At 54.0% G+C, this 20867-nt stretch overlaps 2 protein-coding genes across 5 annotated transcripts in view; one reads left to right on the plus strand and one right to left on the minus strand.

Annotated features, from left to right (window-relative positions):
* MAP3K3 (mitogen-activated protein kinase kinase kinase 3) overlaps positions 1–16579 on the plus strand; it is a 60796-nt gene extending 44217 nt beyond the window's left edge. For 2 of the 4 annotated variants that reach the window (XM_070390047.1, XM_070390049.1), the window contains 10 exons: positions 3178–3311; positions 7038–7099; positions 8974–9041; positions 9230–9322; positions 9909–10100; positions 10599–10747; positions 11361–11492; positions 11972–12101; positions 12466–12643; positions 13835–16579. In XM_070390047.1, coding sequence (XP_070246148.1) covers positions 3178–3311; positions 7038–7099; positions 8974–9041; positions 9230–9322; positions 9909–10100; positions 10599–10747; positions 11361–11492; positions 11972–12101; positions 12466–12643; positions 13835–14063 — 1367 coding nt within the window. In that variant the 3' untranslated portion in view covers positions 14064–16579. Of the gene's footprint in view, positions 1–3177; positions 3312–7037; positions 7112–8973; positions 9042–9229; positions 9323–9908; positions 10101–10598; positions 10748–11360; positions 11493–11971; positions 12102–12465; positions 12644–13834 lie in introns of all 4 variants that reach the window. The other 2 variants (XM_070390046.1, XM_070390048.1) reach the window with 1 other exon arrangement.
* A 1406-nt stretch (positions 16580–17985) lies between these two features.
* Positions 17986–20374, minus strand: LIMD2 (LIM domain containing 2). Its single transcript, XM_070390074.1, has 5 exons — positions 20233–20374; positions 19403–19497; positions 19180–19224; positions 18960–19099; positions 17986–18885 (listed from the first exon to the last, which is right to left on the minus strand). The coding sequence occupies exons 2-5, from the start codon at positions 19442–19444 to the stop codon at positions 18726–18728; spliced, it is 387 nt and encodes a 128-aa protein (XP_070246175.1). The 5' UTR covers positions 19445–19497; positions 20233–20374; the 3' UTR covers positions 17986–18725.
* Between the last annotated feature and the right edge of the window lie 493 nt (positions 20375–20867).

Here is a 20867-nt window from a genome sequence, read left to right on the forward strand (position 1 = left end):
GTCCTGCTAGTAAACATGTGAGCATCAGTGAGTCTCTGTGGTCAGTATCTTGTCCTGCTCTGGTCCCTGTCTCACTCATTCTCAGCGGCTGTTGTGTGTGTCATTAGCCCCTAATTTCTGAAATGAAGATAAAAACAAAACTGAAAATGCTCCGGAGCAGTTCTGCCAACTCCTGATTTTTCCATTCGCTTCCTCTGATAGCCATTGGTTTGGGGAGACTTCCCTTTCCTGCCCCAAGCTGTGGGCCTGTGCACAATAGCCCCTGGCCCACTGCCCATCAGATAACAAGGCTGGCTCTCGGCAGGCAGCAATGTGTATTGGAAAAAGTGAAAGTCTCTGGCTGGAAATAAAAGCTCAGAAACCCTCTGCTGTTTTCCCCCAGCCCCTCCTGGGTCTGTAGTGCAGGCTTCATGTGAGCTAGTCCCATCCCACCTGCAGAACCAGCGGGGAGTTCAGTGGTAGCTGGTGGAGGAGAGAGAATGGGTGGTGAGGGGCCATGGATCTTTTGTCCCAGGAGGTCTCACCCTAGACACCCTGTGTGACAGACTGAGGGTACTTCAGCCTGTCTTGGGATAGTTTGGACCAATGTGTGGGATTTCATCAGTATGTAAGAGTTTTTCTTTCTCTCTAATCATAAGAGACACCTTTTGTTTGTTTTAGGTCAAATATGTAATACCTTTTCACTCCAGAATATATTGGTCAGGGTTGAGTTGCACAGAACAGAATCCACTCTGACTAGTTTCAGGAAGAAGGCATTTAAAACACATTCTGGCTTATAAAATCAAAAAGAGTGAGAAACAGACTCAAGAAGTCTAAAAATGCTACAGAGCTCCTCTTCCTCCTGTAATGAGGAAACCAGATCCAGAATTAGGGCCCCTCTGCTCTGTCCGCACACCACTTACACGGGGATCCCTGCACCTGTGTCTTGACATCAGGAAAACTGGGAACCACAGGTGAGGCCTCTGCTAACGCTGCAGCAGAAAACCAAGGCTTCCAGGACCGTGCCCAGAAACAGCAGGGATTTCAGGAAGCCGTGTAAATGTACATAAGTGCATCGACTGGCTGAACCTAAAGGAGGTCTTAGAATTAATAGTTTCTAGCTGATTAACTTCTGAAGTACAGGAAGGCACCCTGCAAGGGCAGAATGTATCTTGAGTCTAACCTGTTATCTCCTCCACATATAATGAAGGAAACAAATGGAATTCTAGCATGTAGGTGTGTACCTGTGCTACCACATTTCATTTATAATTTTCAAAAAAGGCAATAAGATAGTTCTTCCCATTTTCGTAAGTGAGGAAATTTAGGTGAGAGTTTAAATCATTCAGCTAATGAGTGACAAAACCTGCTCTGAATCTCTGCACATCTGATTTTCAAGCTTAGGCTTTTCTCACTATACCTTGCTCACCTCTTTGGGTTGCTTCTGCTGCTGACAAATTGTTGCCAACATAGGGATTGGATTTCCATAGGACTTGTGGGCTACTAGAATGTTATCCAAGGCTGGAAGTGGGAAGCAGGCACTTGGCTAATGTTTGTAAGCCAAATGTTAAAAAGTGAACTGTGCTTTGGGGCATGGTAAGGCTTAAGAAAGCCATCTTTTTTCCATGGTTACACTGGAATTTTATGGTACAGTGGGGAGAGAAATGGCTGGCTGCCTGGATCTTTGACATCTGACCCTCTGACAAATGGAGTAGCTTTCTTATTCCCATTTGATTTCCTCTTACCTCCATCTTGTTGTTGCCTTTGAGCCCTCCGTTGGCCAGAGGGCATCTTGCATCCAGCTTACAAGTGACCATGGACAGAACACCTCTGAATCTGAGTGATGTAAAATGTGGCCCTGTGTTTCTCTTGTGCTGTCGAGGAATCCCCATATTAGCCTCGCTCCTGCTCCTTGAAGAAAGGCAGTTGGGTTCCCCCTTGAGTGGAATCCCCCCACCTCCTCTGTTTGGATTGCTTCTGGGGAATGTATGGCCTGGCCAGCTTGGGGAGAAGTTTTGCTTTCCATCTCTGTGTTGAATGGTATGCCTGCCCTTTCTGGAAGTAGATTACAGTCTCAAAATGGCCTTGCCCGAACTGTACTGGGAGTCACAAAGGCTGTTTTCTGGCTGCAGCACCACCGTTGAGTCACTATATGACTTTGGGCCTTGGCTTCCCTTCTGCACACGGCAGATGTGCACAGTGCGCCCTCACTGTAGGAGTGTTGTGAGAATTAAAGGCGAAGTAACAGAGGATAAAAAAGAAAAGGAGGACTTTCCTGGTGGTCCAGTGGTTAAGACTGTGCTTTTACTACAGGTTGTGTGGGTTTGATCCTGCGTCAGAAAACCAAGATCCCACATGCTGTGCGGGTGACCAGAAAAAAAAAAAAAGAAAGAAAATGACTCATTTCTTTGCTCTGTTAGTTGATGGCACAGTATCTCTAAATTTCTACTCTGAGCAGCATCATTTTCTGCCAGGGCTTAGAAAGCTTGAGCAGACTCTTCCATGGGTTGTTTGAGATCATTTGAAAGGCATGGTTTAGGCACCTCCTTATCTCAGAATTTGTAGCTGTGAATGAGGTGTTCAAAGTGGAAATCCAGCATAATTCTACACGTGTTTTCAGAGCAGTTTGGTTTCTAGCCTCTACTTTAGAGTCAAGTGGGGAAGCCAGGCTACCGAGAGTCTCAGGTGCTTCCCACCTGAGATACCTAATCCAAGTGGTTCTTGGAGAGAGTGTGAGTTGATACCTCCAACAAGAGATTGGAATACCAACTCCTCTTGGTGGCGAATTCATTAAAATATCTTCTCTACAAACTGAATGATCCATATATTCTGAATGACTGACTTTGTGTAGAAGAATGAAGGGATCACTTCTTTGAAAGACGTTGAAAATAGTGGTTTTAAGCTCCTCAAAGACTCTCTTTCAAAGAGCAAGCCTGCCACCATTCTTTGACTTTTCTCTTAAGGAGTTTTCTTCCTTCTTGGGGTCCTTGGATTAGGGGGAGAAGCTGCCTGGTTCAGGAAGTTTCCTTCAACCCCAGGACTTTGCTAGGAGGAGGCCCGCCTTCTCTTCCTGGATGTTCAGAGAGACAAACAGGCTTTCCACCACCAAGCAGACGCTGGGTCCAAGCTGGCTCCGTGTCTGCTCCTCTCAGGCTCTGGGGCCTGGGCTCTCCCGTCAAGGGTCTTGTTTCTGTGCTCTAGGCTCCCAGAACCCCGGCCGAAGCTCGCCTCCCCCTGGCTACGTGCCTGAGCGGCAGCAGCGCATCGCCCGACAGGGCTCCTACACCAGCATCAACAGCGAGGGGGAGTTCATACCAGAGACCAGCGAGCAGTGCGTGAGTATAGTCTGGGTTATATATAGAGGGTGTGTGTCGTGGGAGGTGTCAGACCAAGGTTATAATGGGGGTCCTCAGTGGGCATGGTGTGCAAGTGAGGGACTTGAGTCCCATCCAGTAGCTCTTTTGTAAACCAGGCCTGCCCAGGTATGGATGTTTCCTTTCTAAGGGCCAAATATCAATTCCTACCAAAGACAGGGTTTCCCTGATAGCTTAGTTGGTAAAGAATCCACCTGCAATGCAGGAGACCCCAGTTCAATTCCCAGATCAGGAAGATCCACTGAAGAAGGAATAGGCTACCCACTCCATTATTCTTGGGCTTCCCTTGTGGCTCAACTGGTAAAGAACTCACTTGAAATGTGGGAGACCTGGGTTTGATCCTTGGGTTGAGAAGATCCCCTGGAGAAGGGAACAGCTACCCACTCCAGTATTGTGGTCTGGAGAATTCCATGGACTGTATCGTCCACGGGGGTCACAAGGTCGGACACAACTGCGTGACTTTCACCAAAGCCAGGGTCTGAGCACCTGGCCTCCTTGGTGCCAGGCGTGTGTCTGGCCGCTCTTCCGGCTTCTGTGGCCCTCTCGCTGGTCTCGCACAAACTGCACAAAGCCGCTCTGCTGTCTGTGTGCTTCCTTACAATCCCCCTGGCCTTTCAGCAGAGTTTTAGCTGAATTAAATTAATTAATTAATTAATTAAATTAAATAAATTAATTAAATTAAATCAGACCAATTAAAAAAATCTAAACACACAGATTTTTTTTTCTTTTCCATCAACCAGCTTTTAGTTTTGCTATTGCTTTATGAAAGGTAGGGAGTATACCAGTCCAAAGTAGGACTGGCTACTTTGGGTGAACTTTTATGATAGTAGACAACTAAATTAGTTATCTGTTGCTATATAAAACAACCACAGGCTTAGCAGTACAAACAGCAGACATTTATTATTTTACAGTTTCCTGGGGTCTAAGATACAGGCACAACTTGATTGGGTTCTCTGCTCAGGGTCGCACAAGGCTGCAGTCGAGTGTCAGCCAGGCTGTGTTTCTTCCTGAAGCTGGGGGCTCCCTTCTAGGTCCACTTGGTTGTTGGTCAGTGTCTTGTGGTTGTAGCCTTGTGGCCCCTATTTTCTTGCTGGCTGTCAGCCAGGGGCCCCTCTGAGCTCTTGGAAGCCACCTGTAGTTCCCCGCAGTGTGGCCCTCTCACTTCCAGGCTACCAGGAGAGTCTCTTGCTCCAGTCTGCAAAGACGGAGTCTCATGTAGTTTAACACAATTATGGGAATGAATATCCCATCCACTTTGCCATAATCTATCGACTAGAAGTGAATTACAAGTTCTACCTATACTCAGATGAAGGAGTTCTGAAAGATTGTGACTCACTGAGGGGAGGGTGGTCGGGGGAGGTGGGGGTCATCTTAGGGTGTGTTCACCACAATAGCTTACTCATTTTGATGGTTAGCTTTTTAAATTTGTGGCTCACTTGATGAAAATGTCACTTTGGCTTAGTGAACTCAGCAAGAATGAGATCTCTGGCTTCATTCTGAAGTTTTTTCAGTGAGCTTGCTTTGATTGCAAAGAAAAACATACGTCTTCTAAACTTTTGGAATTTGATCTTGAAAGGGGAAATTTCTTAAAGGTAAAAGCATCCAGCAGAAGGCCAGCACCAACACATGGGGGATTTTACCAAAAACTGATTCTTACAACTTTTCCTAAAACTGATTCTTATGACTTTTCCAGCATTGTTTCAATTGTACAGACTATGAGAAGCATTTTTATACTGCTTCTGCTCTCTTCTGTAGTCCTGCCTTCCAGATAAATTTATGTTTAGAACAGTGACCTAGAGTACTTTTATCTGCAGAGTCCCCTCTTGGTTATCTTACTGACCATCCTTTCCTTTTTCTCTAACCAGAGTGCTTCCGGACATCAGCTGTACGAGGGGTAACGGGTGTAAAACCTCAGAGGTTGTTAATGAGTTTGATTGCCTTTGCTTTCTGTCCTTCCCCATGGTCCTGTATCCTGGTCCTTTTACTTCTTTATATTACTTTCATGGCCCTGGAAGGCATGGGAGTATTAGACTTGTAGTGAGGAGAGGCCTTTAGGGAGAGGCCGTGGAAGGTGGCAGCGGGGGAATGACTAGGTCCTTCTTCAGTGCCTGCATCTTTAGCAGAAGAGAATTGCTGCTGGTAATGGGCCATTCAAGATAAATCTACTCAACAGAGACCAAAACAGCATGGTATGTAGTGAAAGAATATCCGACTGGGACTTTCTTGAAAAGTGAAACTAAAATAAGTTTGTTTTATTTTTTCTTTAATCAGATTTGAGCAATGGCTGCATCTATTTGCTAATTTTCAGAATGAACAAAGCATGGTTCAGGCTAGTTTTTTTTTTTTTGGCTTGGCGGTTCTAACAAAATTTTTCTAATGCAGCGTAACTTCCTTCCCTTTGACTTCTGCAGCACTGTCATGAAGAGGGTGTTTATTTTTGGCTGAGCGGCATATGGGATAATAGTTCCATTGGGGATCGAACCCATGCCCCCTGCAATGAAAGCACGGAGTCTTAACCATGGGACCACCAGGGCAAGTCCCGAAAAGAGGGTCCTTTTTTTTTTTAAACAGAAACCTTCACGGGGTTCAGTGTGTTTTCCAGTGGCCTCTCTTGAACCTTTGGTGTTCCTCCTTCATCACACCTGTCATGTTGTTATTCCTGCTCATTCTCTCTTCTGTTATCTGGTCTAACTTTGCCAAATATGTACTTTCTGGATTGGGAGCAATTCTTTCCCACGTTGGTTTTATCCACTTGGGGAAATCCTATCGCCTTAGCAAGATTTGGGGGATTTTATTTTGCAATTAATTTGCCTTGATTGGCAGTTTAAAAAAAAAATCACGTAGGACAATATACGGGTGAAATTATGGGTGAGATGGTCTCCAGCATTAAATGGGAAGAGATCGTTTGACTTGGAAACCAATTTTATGAAAGTTGTTCGTGGATTCTCATAGTTCTGATACTTTGCTTCTCTATGTAATGCTTGACTTTGGATCTCAGATAATGAATTCTCTGACAGTGAATACACCCCTTCACCGCCCCCCGCCCCCAGGCAAAATGAAGGGAGATCAGTTGGAGAAAAGGCTAATCTGAAGACTTTTTGTTACTGCATTTGACCAAGGGCCAGAGAAACATTTCAACTCACACAGATACCTGTTGGCCCTGCCTGAGAACCAGGAACCGGGAAACTTGTGTTCTGTGTCAGTTGTGCATTGACTTGACTTGTTTCATGACTTCAGACAATACTCCTCCCCTTTCCAGACCTGCAGTGGCTCATCTGTGAAACGAGGACACTCCTTGTCTTTGTAAATTATAAATTATGGAGTGTAAACAGAAGCATCACCGTCCCACCCACACACACACTGGAAGCCTCTGCAGGGTAGTACCGTCTCCAGCACCAGGCTCCAGCATTCACAAGCCAAGAAAATGCCAACCAGAGAAGCAGCGTCTCTGCTTTGCTGTCCTGGCAGAGCGCCTTGGGATGCCAGCCAGGCATTTTTCTCACTCCTGGAAACTTGCCTTTCAGACTGTGGGGGAGAACGGTACCTGCCTAACCATTCTTCCCACTGCCCAGGCAGAGAAAGGGCACTTTCATATTTTTGGGGGGAAAAAAAGGACCTTTTGCTGGTCTTGGCTGGGTACCTGGCTGGGGCTGGGGCTGGGGCTTTACTGTATGCCTTGCCTTGCAGATGCTGGATCCTCTGAGCAGTGCTGAAAACTCCTTGTCGGGAAGCTGCCAGTCCTTGGACAGGTCAGCAGACAGGTATGGGACTGTGGCTGGTTTGGGAGTTGGTGCACAGGCATTTTTGGAACTGATGAGCTAAGGAAATAGAGTTAGCTAGTGTGTGTGTCCCTGAACTAGACACTGGTCTGCAGGCCCATGGCTAGAACCTCATGCTTTTGGGAAAGAAACTTCTCGCTAGCATTCCGAGCCTTCTCCTTAATTTTCCAAACACCAGGAGAATGTTCTGTTTGTGTAATCAGATGGATGTAATAGGTCATAATAGCAGTTCACATGGATAAATGCTGGCTCCGTTGTTTCCAGCACTTTTTATGTGTTTTGACTGCCCACATAATACATGGTGCCCTTGTACCCCTGGCCTCATTGCTGAGGTCTGGACTGAGAAGCAGTGGACCTTCAGTGTTTTGGGGACAAAATTGAATTATTACCTGTAGGTTTACTTTCATTTTTTTCTTTCCTCCAAGTGTTTCTGGTGGAATAAGAAACTGGGGTATAAAAACCAGAAAACAGAATAATCTAGACTGCCTAGCTTACCACACTGCCCGCTTGGTGTGTAATCTTACACACCAGCTGTGTTCTTATTACACTTTGGGAGGGAACAAGTGCTGTCCTTCACACACCCCATAGTCTGTGGAGCTGGTTTGTCAGTCAGCAGGGGTGTTTAGAGATGGCTTTGGCATTGATCCAGCCAGTCTCTCTCCTTGACCTCATCATGCCCAGGAGCACATTTTGACCCTGTCTGGCTGGGCTCAGGGCTGTGGTCAGAGGCCACCGAGCAGTTTGGAGGGTTTTCTTCTCTTTGTGGAACTGATCAATTGCTCACACGGACAATCACCTTGTGACCCTGCCATGTCTGTACTGTGTCTCTTCTAACAGATCTGTGCTCTGATGAGTGTGGTCTCCCTCCAGGTGTCATAGAGCACAGTCACAGTTGCTTGTTGGCATCCAATTTGAAGCCTTATTTTAGGCTTTCCAAGCAGAAGAGCAAGAAGGCACTGGTAAAAGTGCCAGAGTTTGTTGCTGCAAACTGAGGGCTCTTCCGGGACAGGGACTGACTGTGGCTTTGAACTCTCTGCTGAGTGTTGTGGCCACACTGGTCGGGGAGGGTAGATGTGGGACAGGACCACAGAAAGTCTGGCAGTTGGGAAGTAGAGGACAGTCCCTGCACCACTGCCTTGAGAGTTTCTGAGTTTTGATCTCCAAAGGCACTCACACATGAGGGAAAAGGGCCATTCAGGTGGATGCTGGTAAAGATGACTCTCTTGATTCTTGAGTTTTTCCAGTGGCCCTCCAATGGTTTGTTTTCATCTCCTTGGGAGTCAGACTCAGTGACCTGGACTTACTTCCTTGGGGCCCAGCATAACCAAAGGTCAGAGCTTTCATCTTCCCTTCATGGGACCTGGAGCCATATAGACCCAACTCCACCAAATATTAGTCGAATAGCTTTGGACAAGTCCATTAACCTCTCTGTTCCTCGGTTTTCCATATCTCTAAGAGGAGATAGTGATGATTAGTCTGAAAGGAAGATCCTGGGTGTTATTACTGTTTTTATGACTGCCTTGAGCAAGGGATCCTTTGCATTCTTCCTGTTACCAGAGTGGGAGGAAAGGGTAAGAGACAGCACTCTGCCCCCCAGTGGAGATAGGGAGCACTGGAGGGCCTCATTAGGCAGGATCATGTCAGATGTGGGCCTCAGACTAGTGAAGAGAAAGTAGGAAGCATAGGAAAGGTCTGCTTCTCTTGAACTTTACTTCCTACCATATAATGACATGTGTGGAAAGGAGTCACAAAAAGCAGTGTGTCTGGGTATCCTGCCCTCTGACCTGGTGAGCTACTTTGGAGGGACCCTGAAGTCTGCTGTGTGATTGATTTTGTTTTTCTAGCCCATCCTTCCGGAAATCACGAATGTCGCGAGCCCAGAGCTTCCCAGACAACAGACAGGAATTCTCGGGTGAGTTCTGCAGAGGGTGGGTGAGCACTGCAAGGTGTCTGCCCTGGACGGCTCGGGGGGAAGAGAAGCCAGGGCTGTATTTACTCTTCCTGGGGCCTGCTGCTCTGAGGTCTCAGGTGACCTGGAGGCTCCCCTGAGGCACTCACGGGGGCCTGTCGAACAGCCAGTGACCCCTCTCTTTTCCTCAGATCGGGAAACTCCGCTCTATGACAAAGGGGTCAAAGGTGGCACCTACCCCCGGCGCTACCACGTGTCGGTGCACCACAAGGACTACAACGATGGTGAGTGCGCCTCCACGCTGCCCCCTGCTGGCCACCGCAGGAACAGCCACCGGAAGGGGGTGGCCCAGGCACTCCAGGCCCCACGTTTCCTGCATTCCTGAGGAACTGCATCCAGGCTTGAGGCAGTAGAGTCAGTGTTTTTTAAAAAGAGGAGGATGGTATTGTAGATGGATACTGCCTCCAGGAAATCAGTCCTTTGTCTGAGGGCACGGAGTGCTCCAGGCGCCAACTCTCCACTGCCCTCTTCTGCCTCAGGCAGCAAACGGAATGGAGCTTCCACAGAGGTGTAGGATTATGATGCCAGGGAAAACAGAGAGCAGCCATGGATTGGCCCCACGGGTGTTGTGGGGCATGAGGGCCAGCCCTGCGCTTTCCCTTTGGCTGGGTTTCCCTAAACCCCTTGGCTGCTTGCCGATTCCTGCTTTTGTCCTGATCCTCAGGATGCTTGAGACATCAGCCATTCTGGCCAGAGTCAGGTGGGAGGGAAGAGAGGATGGACTGGAGCTGGTGTTATGACCTGGTTGGCACATTTGGCCTTGTGGTCGGGGTTCTGACCTGCTCTGCTCTGGCCCCGGCACCCCTTTAGGCAGAAGAACGTTTCCCCGAATACGGCGTCATCAAGGCAACCTGTTCACCCTGGTGCCCTCGAGCCGCTCCCTGAGTACAAATGGCGAGAACCTGGGCCTGGCGGTGCAGTACTTGGACCCCCGCGCGCGCCTGCGGAGCGCCGACAGCGAGAACGCCCTCTCCGTGCAGGAGAGGAGTGTGCCCACCAAGTGTGAGCAGTGCGCCCTGGCTGGGGAGGGCCTGCCTGAGGGATGCTCAGGGCGGGGGGCCAGCGAGTCCAGTGGGCTTTTGGGCTCAGCGGGTGGCTGCCCTGGCCCATCTGTACCCAGGGGAAGAGCCTGAGGGGGCAGCAGATCCCCTGGACCTTAGTCCTCACTCCACTGTTGTGATGAGCCACTCCTCTCTGGCCTTTAGTTTTCTCCACGTTTAAATTGAAGAGTGATCTCCTTAATTCCTGACATAATGAGCTATCTGGGGGCCTTGGAAGTATAAAGGTGTTTAATCAGTTCAGATAAGCATTTAATCATGATTTTAGCCAGTCCTGTGCTTCTCAGGGTGTGGGCCTTGAGTTCTGATTGGTCAGGGCCCTGAGCCTGTTCCAGGTGAGGGTGGAGATGCTGTGTTGAGGTGTGATGATGCTGGGTGAAGGGCAGCTCGGGCCTTAGCAAGTGCATTAGCTCTAATGCTCTTTCCTCCTGTTCTCCTGTAGCTCCCAGTGCCCCCATTAATTGGCGCCGGGGGAAGCTCCTAGGCCAGGGTGCCTTTGGCAGGGTCTATTTGTGCTATGACGTGGACACAGGACGAGAACTTGCTTCCAAGCAGGTGCAGTTTGACCCAGACAGTCCTGAGACAAGCAAGGTACTGCCTTCCCTACGGTCTGACTTCCAATTCCTCCTTCTCAACAAAATGCCTGTCTTGTTGTACAGACTAATTGCTTTAGATGCTACAGGTTGTTTCTCCCATCATTCTTCCTTCCAAGCTCCTTTACCATCTACCCCGGTCCTAGGGAGAGATTAGTTGGTGTCAAAGTACCTAACCGCCCAGACTGGTTTGGATGGCAGTGGCACAACGAGCAGCTCCTGCCCCCACCCCCCACCTCAGCAGACAGATGCCGTTCTCTCCCAGCCCCCGAGCCAGGAAGGAGCCCGTCTTTGGAGCTTAGCTTGGGCTGTGGCCTTCACTCCAGTTTGAGTGGACAAATGCAGCAGTTACCTGAACTCCTTAACTGCACCCACAAACCCATCTCCCACCCCACTGTCTGCTGTCTTCCAGCATGGGAGTGCCCAGTCCCACGGCTTAGCCAGCATTGTGGGCAAGGGCCAGACAGTCGAGAACATTCTCCCTTTTCTCCAGCTGAAGTTCCCACGGCAGATGGGCTCCTCTGAGGCCACTGACTAGGGCAAGCGGAGCTGACGCCAGGCAGGTAGAACTGAGGCCTGCAAGCCTCGGTGACCACTGGGCCCCTTCCCAGGAGGTGAGTGCTCTGGAGTGCGAGATCCAGTTGCTGAAGAACTTGCAGCATGAGCGCATAGTGCAGTACTATGGCTGCCTGCGGGACCGTGCCGAGAAGACTCTGACCATCTTCATGGAGTACATGCCAGGGGTATGTGCCCCGTGATGCAGGCAGACAGCAAGAGAGGGACTGTCATGGCACTGGGGCTGTGGAGGAGGGGTCACTTTGACATGAGTGGTTACCTGAGTCTCCAGAGGCTCCAGGGGAAAGGCGAGGCAGGGGCAGGGCGTGGAGTCAGCATGTCCTGCGTCTAGCTGCAGTGATGGTTTGGGGTGAGAATTGTCCCAGGCTCCCCTGACCCGAGGCTCCCAAGGCAGCTGCACTGTCCAGTAGGTACTGCCTTTATGTGGAGCACATAGACCTCCCTTCTGGGTTTGGGTCACCCTGGCCTGAGGGAAGGGCTGTCTCATACTTTTCTCCAAGCTGCCTGACAGCCCTTAGCTAAGTGCCTGGCCTGTCACAAATGGGGACTGGACCTTACTCCCTTGGTAAACACTGGGGTCTGGAAGTAGCCTTGCCCCCTTCCATCCTCCTTCCTGCAGTGACCCCTCTGACTCCTGTGGCTTTAGGGTTCAGTGAAAGACCAGCTGAAGGCCTACGGCGCTCTGACAGAGAGCGTGACCCGGAAGTACACCCGGCAGATACTGGAAGGCATGTCCTACCTGCACAGCAACATGATTGTTCACCGGGACATCAAGGGTGAGCGGGGCAGGCTGTGGGCTCTCCATGACCTGGGAACTTGGGGACTCTCTACCTGGTTGTTGTGAACTTTCTGAAAAGTGAAACCCTCATGACTTCCTTGGGGGACTGGTGTGAAGATCAGTTAAGTGATTTGGGGAAACACAGTGAAGGGCTCTGCAGATGTTGGCTGTGGTGACGACTGTTGGCTGCTGTAGGGCAGGTGCCTCCCACCACTATCCTGTTTGCTCTGTGCAGTTTCGCTCCAGCTCACAAGGCCCCCATCCTACCCAGCAGCCCTTTGGACTGGGAGGGAGGGACAGAAGGAGGATGGTGGCAAGTGCCAGGGGTCTAGGGCTGCAGCCTCTGCCCTTTCATGCCTTAGGAGCCAACATCCTGCGAGACTCTGCTGGGAATGTGAAGCTGGGGGACTTTGGGGCCAGCAAGCGCCTGCAAACCATCTGCATGTCCGGCACAGGCATGCGCTCAGTCACTGGCACTCCCTACTGGATGAGCCCCGAGGTGATCAGCGGTGAGGGCTACGGAAGGAAGGCAGACGTGTGGTAAGTGTGCTGGGGACGTGCTGGGACCCTCATCTCCTGGTCTGGGCTGTAGTGGTTCCAGCTTAGAAATGGGGCTGAGGGCTCTGCAGTGTGGCAGGAGTGAGGATTGGCCTCTGGCCAGTGAGGCCAGGTTGCAGGCTCCATGTGGGCAGGGGTGGTAGTGCCTGCAGCAGTACACACAGCAGATGTGTTGTGTTTTCACTCTGAACAGCAACTGTTTGTTATTGCTGAGAACTAAGGCCGTGGTAAACATCCCTGGGGTGTTTGCTAAATCCTTGAAAGAGCTCGGATCCCATCTGAAGGCCTGGATGGGTCTCTAAGCAGCAGTAGTAGGCTTCGGCTCCCTCTCCTAGTGCTCAGGTGGCTTGCAGCTGCTCTAATTTTGTGTCCATCCTCTGAAAGGTCCTGAAAGTTATGAGAGCATCCCTTCCTCTTAGAATGTTACTGTAGGGGGTGGAATAGTGGTCCCTGAAGATGTCCATGTCCTAATCCCAAAGGGATGAGAGAGTGTTACCTTATGTGACAGTAGGGCCTTTGCAGAGTGATTTTTAAGAATTTTGAGATGGGGAGATGATCCTGGATTATCCAGATGGGCCCAGTATACTCATAAAGGTCCTTATAAAAGAGAGGCAAGAGTAAGTAGTAAATGGTGTGACAAAGGAAACAAGAAGTTGGTGTGAGACAAGAAAGGAGCCATGAGCCAAGAACGCAGGCAGCCTCTAGGAGTGGGAAGAGGCCAGGAGATGGGCTTTCCTCTCAGAGCCTCCACAAGGAACTGTCCTGACTGGCCCACTGACTTCAGCCAGTGAGACTGCCCTTAGATATCTGACCTCCATAGCAGTAACACACTTAGGCTGCTTTTTTATGCTACTGGGTTCGTGGTCACTGTTAAAGCAGCAGTAGGAAACCAGTACCGTTATTTCAGAGCGCTTTCTGCACGTGCTCAGTGGTTCCCCCCGATATCAGGAAGCAGCCAGGTGGGTGCAGGTTGATGAAGCCCACGTGGACGAAGTTGACAGGGCTGTGAAACCTCTTCTGGCCATGGGGACCCTCTTCAGGGGTGTTAGCCCCCAGCCTGGCCCATCCTGCCTCAGTGTGTTTCGAGAAAGGCACCTCCTTTCACAGTGGTGTGCAGGGCGGCTGGGAGCTTGGGGCTGGCTGCGGGGTGACACAGGGGTTCTCTGTCTCCAGGAGCCTGGGCTGCACGGTGGTGGAGATGCTGACAGAGAAACCACCTTGGGCAGAGTATGAAGCCATGGCTGCCATTTTCAAAATCGCCACCCAGCCCACCAACCCTCAGCTGCCCTCCCACATCTCTGAGCATGGCCGGGACTTCCTGAGGCGCATTTTTGTGGAGGCCCGCCAGAGACCTTCGGCCGAGGAGCTGCTCACACACCACTTTGCACAGCTCGTGTACTGAGCTCTCAAGGCCACACTGCTGCCGGCCGCCCCTTCTGCATGGGCAAGGGGCTGCTGGGGGGCTCAGCCAAGTTGCTGCTTCTCCCGGGCAGGGCCATGGACCACAGAGCTGAGTCCAGCCAGCGTTGTCTGTGCCCTTTTGCTGCTGGGGCCCGGGGCCAGGGAGAGCGGCTGCAGCCTCACAGACTGGGAGCCCCCAGCCTGCCAGACCCGAGGCGCCAGCGTCCTCAGCTCAGCCTGGAGGGGAAGGAGCTGGAACAGTGTGCGAGGCACCCAGGGCCCCACCCTTGGGGCTGTGTCTTGACATGGCCATCAGCACCAGACCCCAAAGAGTCTGGGGCACAGGATGGACACAAGGGTCTGAATAGTGTTACTTTCATTCAGAGTGTTACTTTGTTTCTCCTCCCCATGTCTGGAGACTACCAGGGCATCTCTGGGCTGGATGAGCCCACCCAAGCCTGAGGTAAAGCCCAGCACCCCACAGCCAATGGAGAGCAGAGGCCGGGGCGGCCCTCTCCCTGGAGCCCCAGGCCAGCTTTGCCAGCCCCTGTCCTTTACCAAAGATGAATGAAGCAACTGTTATGCTGCCTTATTCAGGGAAGGAGGAGCCTGTCCTGCCTGCCCCCATGACCCTGCCCCACCACACACACCCTCAAGCAGGGGCCTGAGATGTGGAACTACCCCCACTGAGGGGAGACCCAGTTTTGTCAATGCAATTGTCTGTGTTTTACAAGTTGGAGTCACTCTTATGCTGTACCCAGTCTCTAAACTGGAGACTTCGTGTGCCCTCTGGGCTCAGTACCCCTGCTGTGGGCTGGGGCCTTGGGCCAGATTGGAAAGAGCTGAGGGTCATGGCCCCAGACCTTGTGCTCCTGGCTGGCACCTGTTCCCCCACTGGAGCAGAGAAGACCGACAATACGGTGAGGGCATCTGAGCCGGCTGGCTACCCTGAGCGGAGCGTTCCGCAGAGCCGGGGAGTTGTATCAGGCTGTCTGCGGGCTGTGACCTGCTAGGCCAGAGCTCAGCCTGGTAGAAGGGAGAGCCTGTGTGATGCCACCACCCGTGTCTGGAACCTCCAGCTCTGCTCCTCCGTGGCCAGCCTCGCCCATCCCCATGGGGTCTCAGCCCCTTTCCCTTCTCGCTCCCCTGGGGGAGGAATGGCAGCAGGGGTCAGGGAGCCAGTATCTTCAAGCAGCTTAGAGTCGGCCTTACTTACCTCAGCCTGGGCGCTGGTCCTTTCTTCCGGCCCCTCCCCTCCAAAATGTGCCTATTGCTAGAGCTCCTCCCTCTCAACACCCAGTTTCCTTGGGAGTTGTTGTTAAAAGAGAAAAAAAAAAAAAAGCCAGTGCCCAGGGATGGGTGTCTCCAAGGAGCTGGGGATTCGCGCCAGGCAGCTCATTGCCAGCCATGCCCACTCCCCCACGGGCACCAGAACAAGCCAAAGCCTTCGTTGTATGTTGACGATGCACTTTTATGAATGTAGTTTCTATCGCTGTTTTTAGCCTTTTCACATCATGTAATGTGAGGCTTTGTACTTGTTAATTTATATCTCAGATCATATTTGATGGTTTTTATATATATCAATTCTAGACTGTTACAGGTGGACGCCTCAAGAGAGAGAAGAGCAAACGAAAGCAGCTGGTTTTGCAGGAATGTGTGTTGCACGGTGCCAGTTGGGCCTGGTCCCCTGTTTCCATCCTTGCCCCCCAGGGGCCTCTGTCAGGCACCCCAGCAGGGCCCTCTGAAGACAGTGAGCGTATGCTCCTGCCTCCACCTCGGCTCTTGCCCAGGGAGGGGACTGGCCCCTTGTCTCGACCAAAGCTGCCGATGGGCAGCTCGGCCTCTCCACAACCCTGTCCTGATGGCTGTAGCATTCTTCTTGGGCCCACACCCTGACCCCCAGTCCCCGACCCCAACAGGAAGTGGTGCCGGTGCCAGATGAGACGACTCTGCGTCCCAGGTTCAGGCTCTCAGAGCCCCACCCCCGGGGTCTTACCTCACAGGGAATGTGTTTTTAAAAATGAATTTGCCAACAAGCCAACAAATCCTACACTCCAAAAAAACAAGACCCTGAATTTTTTTTTTGTGCCAAAAACTGTGGACATGCTGGCTCAGCATCCTCAGGACCAAGCTGTTGCTTAATTTTAATTTATTGTTTTTTTTTTATTAAATAATCCAGATGAAAAGTTGTGGGGCCTAGGATGGCCTGGCCCAAAGGATTTGAAGGGCCATCTCCTAGCAGCCCCAGGCTGGCTGTGGGAAGGGCCATGCCACCATTTGCTCATCATTCCGTGGGGTATGTCGGCCTTGGCCAACCCAACATGGAGAGGCCAGGGCTGGGGACAGTCCACTCTCCACTGCCCTCCTGCCCACCCCAGCTCTGTGTGTCTGAATTGTGGATCGTGCAGAAGAACCTGCAGCCATAGTTATTTGACTATATCTTGACCGAGGGCTTGCAGTGCAAAGCCAGGCCAGTGTCGTGCATTACTTACAATAAAAGGGATCATTTATACTCAAGGGGTCCTGTGGCAGTGCTTTTGGTTGTGGGGTGGAGGCAGTAAGTGTTTACCTGGGAGAAACCAGGTTATGCTGCCTGTCAACAAGCTTGCATCCCTCAGCAGAGAACTTGAAATGACTCCCAGAGGGGTCCTCGGTTGGTGGGACTTGGCTGGTACCACTACCAGCTCAGAGGTGGCACCCTCTCTTCCTCCCTAAATCCTCGGAGATCTACTGAGGATGGTCCTACCACAGCTGACTTCCTGAGGTGACACTGTCAGCTCACCCGACTTGAGCGTCACCATGGCTCAGTTCCTAGGACTTCTGTGGCACCCACTAGTCCTCCCAGCCCCGGGAAGTCCTTGCTGACTGGAGTCACATCCTTGCAGGGCAGGTACCGCCATGAGCCACCTCTGGTAGCTCTTGGGTGATCTGATGCTGTTGCTTAGCTCTGAGCAGAGGAAGACCATCCTCGTCTCCAGCTGAAGCCTCTGGTGCAGAAGTTAGAGCTGCCCTGAGTGAGGCTCTCTGCATTCCCCTCATGCTCTGAGGACCCAGGTTCAGAATGCCTACTCTGCGTCCTGTTAGCTCTGTCACTTCCAAAGGCAACACAGCACAGTGGCCTGTCTACCACCGGAGCTCGAGGCCCTGCTTCCTGCCCTGTTCTGTGGGCACGAGGTCACTGAGGAACTTAAGGACTTGCATAGCGTTAGGGTCGGGTAATCCCCTAGGAGTCTGCCCTCTTGTTCTGCCAATTTACACAGTCCAGTCAGCTGGGGGAAACCAGGACAGTTGGGTCTGGGGCAGGACAGTGCGGACTTCCTGTCTGTATTCTCCTGAGGGGTGGGGTCTTAGGTCCTCCTTGTTTGTGTCACTGTAAACTGTTGTCCCCAAGAGAAGCAGAAGAGCTGTTTCTCCTTTGACTACTTGGGATGGTGACCGAGTGCCCCAGTCCCTGGAGCTGGAAAAGCAGAAGGAAGAGGGACCCTGAAGGGGCACACTGACTCCTTGCTGAGGAAAGGGCATATAGACTAAGCTCTTGGACACAACTTGTTGGATCCGCTGGTTCACCATCCCTTCCTGATTGCCAGGACAAAGAGGATCTAGGTAAGGACTCAGCAAAAGTGCAGTGAGGCTCAGCACTGTCACCCGCTGATGGCCCGGCCTTGGGCAACACAGGTTGAGAGACCCAGTGGGGTTCAGTCCTCAAACTGAGTTCGGCAGCATGGAGAGACCTGGTTGGGAAGAACACCCCCTTTTCTCAGGCTGCCTGATAGACCCCTGACACCCATTACCCTGACCACCAGCCGCCGCCACCAGTCAGGGCCAGGAGTGCGTCGGCCTGATGCTGTTCCCCTTCACCTCTGTGTGGTGAGTCCTTCCTGCCACAAACTGCCCCCCATTGGCCATACAATACAGAGTCAGAATCTGTCGAAACACGTTTAAAATAGGATTGATTACAACAGTCAAAACCGGCAGAAGTAGGAGGAGGGGGAATGTGGCCCCGCCAGCCCCCCACCAGTCCCTGTGGCTCTCAGCCTGGCGGGTGCTTTCCCTTCCGCTGCCTCCGCACTGTGGGGTGGTCCCGGCCCTAACAGGCATGCCCTGCCTCACCTCTGCAGGTGGAGGGGGCCCAGAGCTGTTGCAGTTCCCCTCCCTTCCCCCACTGGGTCCTGGGGGACATTTGGAGAGGCCCAGAAGGGGGCACCCTGGCTCACCTTCCTCCAGTCTCCATGGCTCAGGACCAGGCTAAGGGCAGAGGTAGATGGGGAGACGTGGGGGCCACACAGGCCCCTGGGTGGCAGTGAGGGAGCTTGGGACCCTGAGGGGGCATGCTGACTCCTTGCTGGAGAAAAGGCACCTAGATAGGGAAGCTGAGTTTGAGGGCCTCCCAGGGGGGCCCTGGGGTGAGGTGGGGTAGGCTGAAAGAAACAGGAAGTAGGGTGGTGAGCAAACCCCAATCCTGGTTCCCGAACCCCCACCGGCTGAGGAAGAAGGAAGGCATCCTGGAGCAGAGCCCTGCCCCTGCAACCCTCTGCCTGAGCAAAATGGCCTCATCCCCTTTCCACCCTCACCCGGGGCCGGCCGTCCAGTCTCTCTCCCACCGTTCCGATGCCTGCTCCAGGCCCTCTGTGTGGGGAGGAGGGAGTGGACAGCCAGAGGGGCCTCAGGCTGTCTTGGTGCCCGGGTCCACCTCCTTGTGGGCCCAGAGCTCCTTGTGCTGCTTCCGGCCGAAGCCTTCATCGTAGTTGCCTTTGCTCTTAAACAGCTGCTGAAAGTGGGGCTTGCAGTAGAATTCCCCGTGCAGTGCCGCGTAGCTGCCCAGGCTGCAGAAGCAGAACACTGTGGTCAGGTCAGGCCGGGTCAGGAGGGCTGGGGCGGGGTCAGGACGGGGGCGTACCTGAGCTTGGTGTGACAGTGCTTGCAGCAGAAGCAAGAGCTGTGGAAAATGAGCTTGTCGGCCACCAGTCGCTCCATGGGGTACACGGTCTTCTGGCAGGCGGCGCAGGTCTCCTTCACCTGGGCCCGAAGGCTGAAGGACTGTTCCAGGAGAGACTCCATCAGGGGCCTGACCGGCGCCCACCCCTTCCTCCCTGCACAGTCCAGCCTCGGGGCCCTACCTTGGAGCGCTGAACCGTGCTGCTGGAACCGCCACCTTTGGCTTCCTGAGAGAGAGGCGGTGGGGCAGGGTCAGCTGAGGAGGGCCCTAGACCATCACCAGCCCAGATCCCAGGGACACTCAAGGGGGAAGGGGAGGGAGACCGGCAAACAGGCAGCTCCTCGTCCCTTCAGGCCAGACACCTGCAGGGATGGAGTGCCCTCCCACCCCGGCTGATCACCTACATGGGAGGGGGTGGCCTGGGCGGCTCCGGCGGCCTGGAACATGGCTCGTTGGAGGCGATGGAGGCCCAGTGTGGAGACGCGGCACCCGCTGGGTTCTGCAAGGGGAAGTCGGTTGGGAGGGCCCTACAAGCCCTTCCCAGGCCCCAGGGTGGGGGTAGGGGTGTTTACAGGCAGGGGGCTGGGGGGCTGTGGTTGGGACTTTCCCTAAGTCATTTCCTGTTGCTCTGGGTCTTGCCACTTCCGCCCTCACCCACCCCCTGCTTCGCCCGCTCGGCCTCCACGCGGCTCCCCAGGGGGCAGGGGTCCCTGAGTGGAACCATGTGTCCCAGGAGGAGCGGAGTTAGCGGGCAGCGGCTGGGGGAGGGGATCCGCGCAGCCGCCCGAACGCTTCGCGGACCCGGACGCCGCCTGGTGCGAGTGGAGGTTAGAGGCGGGCGGCCCCACTGGGGCCGCGGCCAGAAGCGGCTGCCCCGGCCTGACCCCGGCCCGAAGCTGCCCAGTGCGGGGCCTCGGGTACGCTCCGTTCGGCGGACCCAGCCCCTGGACAGCGCCCGCGGCTGGGCCACCCGCCCCGCCCCGCCCCGCCCCGCCGAGCTGCCGCCCGCTCCTCCGCTCCGAACCCGCGTGGACCGGACCCCAGACCCAGGACCCCGGCGGGCCCAGCCGAGGGGATGGACACCGGCCTCGGGACCCCGGGCGAGAGCGACGGACTGAGACGCTCGGCGTCGGGACCTGGTGGGCGGCGGCCCCTGCGCCCACAGCCCCCACCTGGGCCGCCCGAATCGCGAGCCGGACCCCGGCCCCTCCCCCGGCCCGCCCGCGGGTCTCACCGGGCCCCGGCCTGGGCCGCGGGACGGGGGTCGGTCTCCGGGGGAAGCCTCGGGTGCGAGGAGCGCGCGGGGGCGAGCTGCCGCCGCTGCCAGTGGTCCCTAAGCGGCCGCGGCCGCCGCCGCCTTATCGCGGCACCGCCCCCGCCGGCCCCGCCCCGCGCCCGCCCATTGGCTCCGCCGCGCCCGGTGCCGCCTCCGGGGCCCCGGCGCCGCCGCCGACCCCCTTTCTGCGCTTTGTCTTCCCCTCGCTCGGCGTCCCCCGCCTTTGTCTGCCCCCCGCGCTGACCCCGCGCTCCGCACCGCCCCTCGGGCTTCGCGCTTGCCCGCCTCGCGAAACCCGCCGCCCCGTCGGCCCGCTCAGGACCGAGGCAGGGACCGGAGCCGGGGGGCCGCGCCGGAGGCCTCGGGTCAGGGACGAGTACAGGTGGAGAGATGACTCGGGTGACAAATGGCGCTCCCGACGAGGCGGCGGCAAAGGATAACTGGGCGCGCCTGGGCCTTTGGCTGCTTCCATTTCCCCGCTCCGGGGGCCCTGCCGGCGTCCCCGCGCGGCTCCCACGCCCCCTCGGACGCAGAGATGGCAGGAGCGGCCCGGCACGCGATCCTGCCGTGCGAGGCTCGGCCCCGCCACAGGC

This window comes from Bos mutus, chromosome 19 (assembly GCF_027580195.1).
Source record: "Bos mutus isolate GX-2022 chromosome 19, NWIPB_WYAK_1.1, whole genome shotgun sequence".
In the NCBI taxonomy this organism is placed as follows: Eukaryota; Metazoa; Chordata; class Mammalia; order Artiodactyla; family Bovidae; genus Bos; species Bos mutus.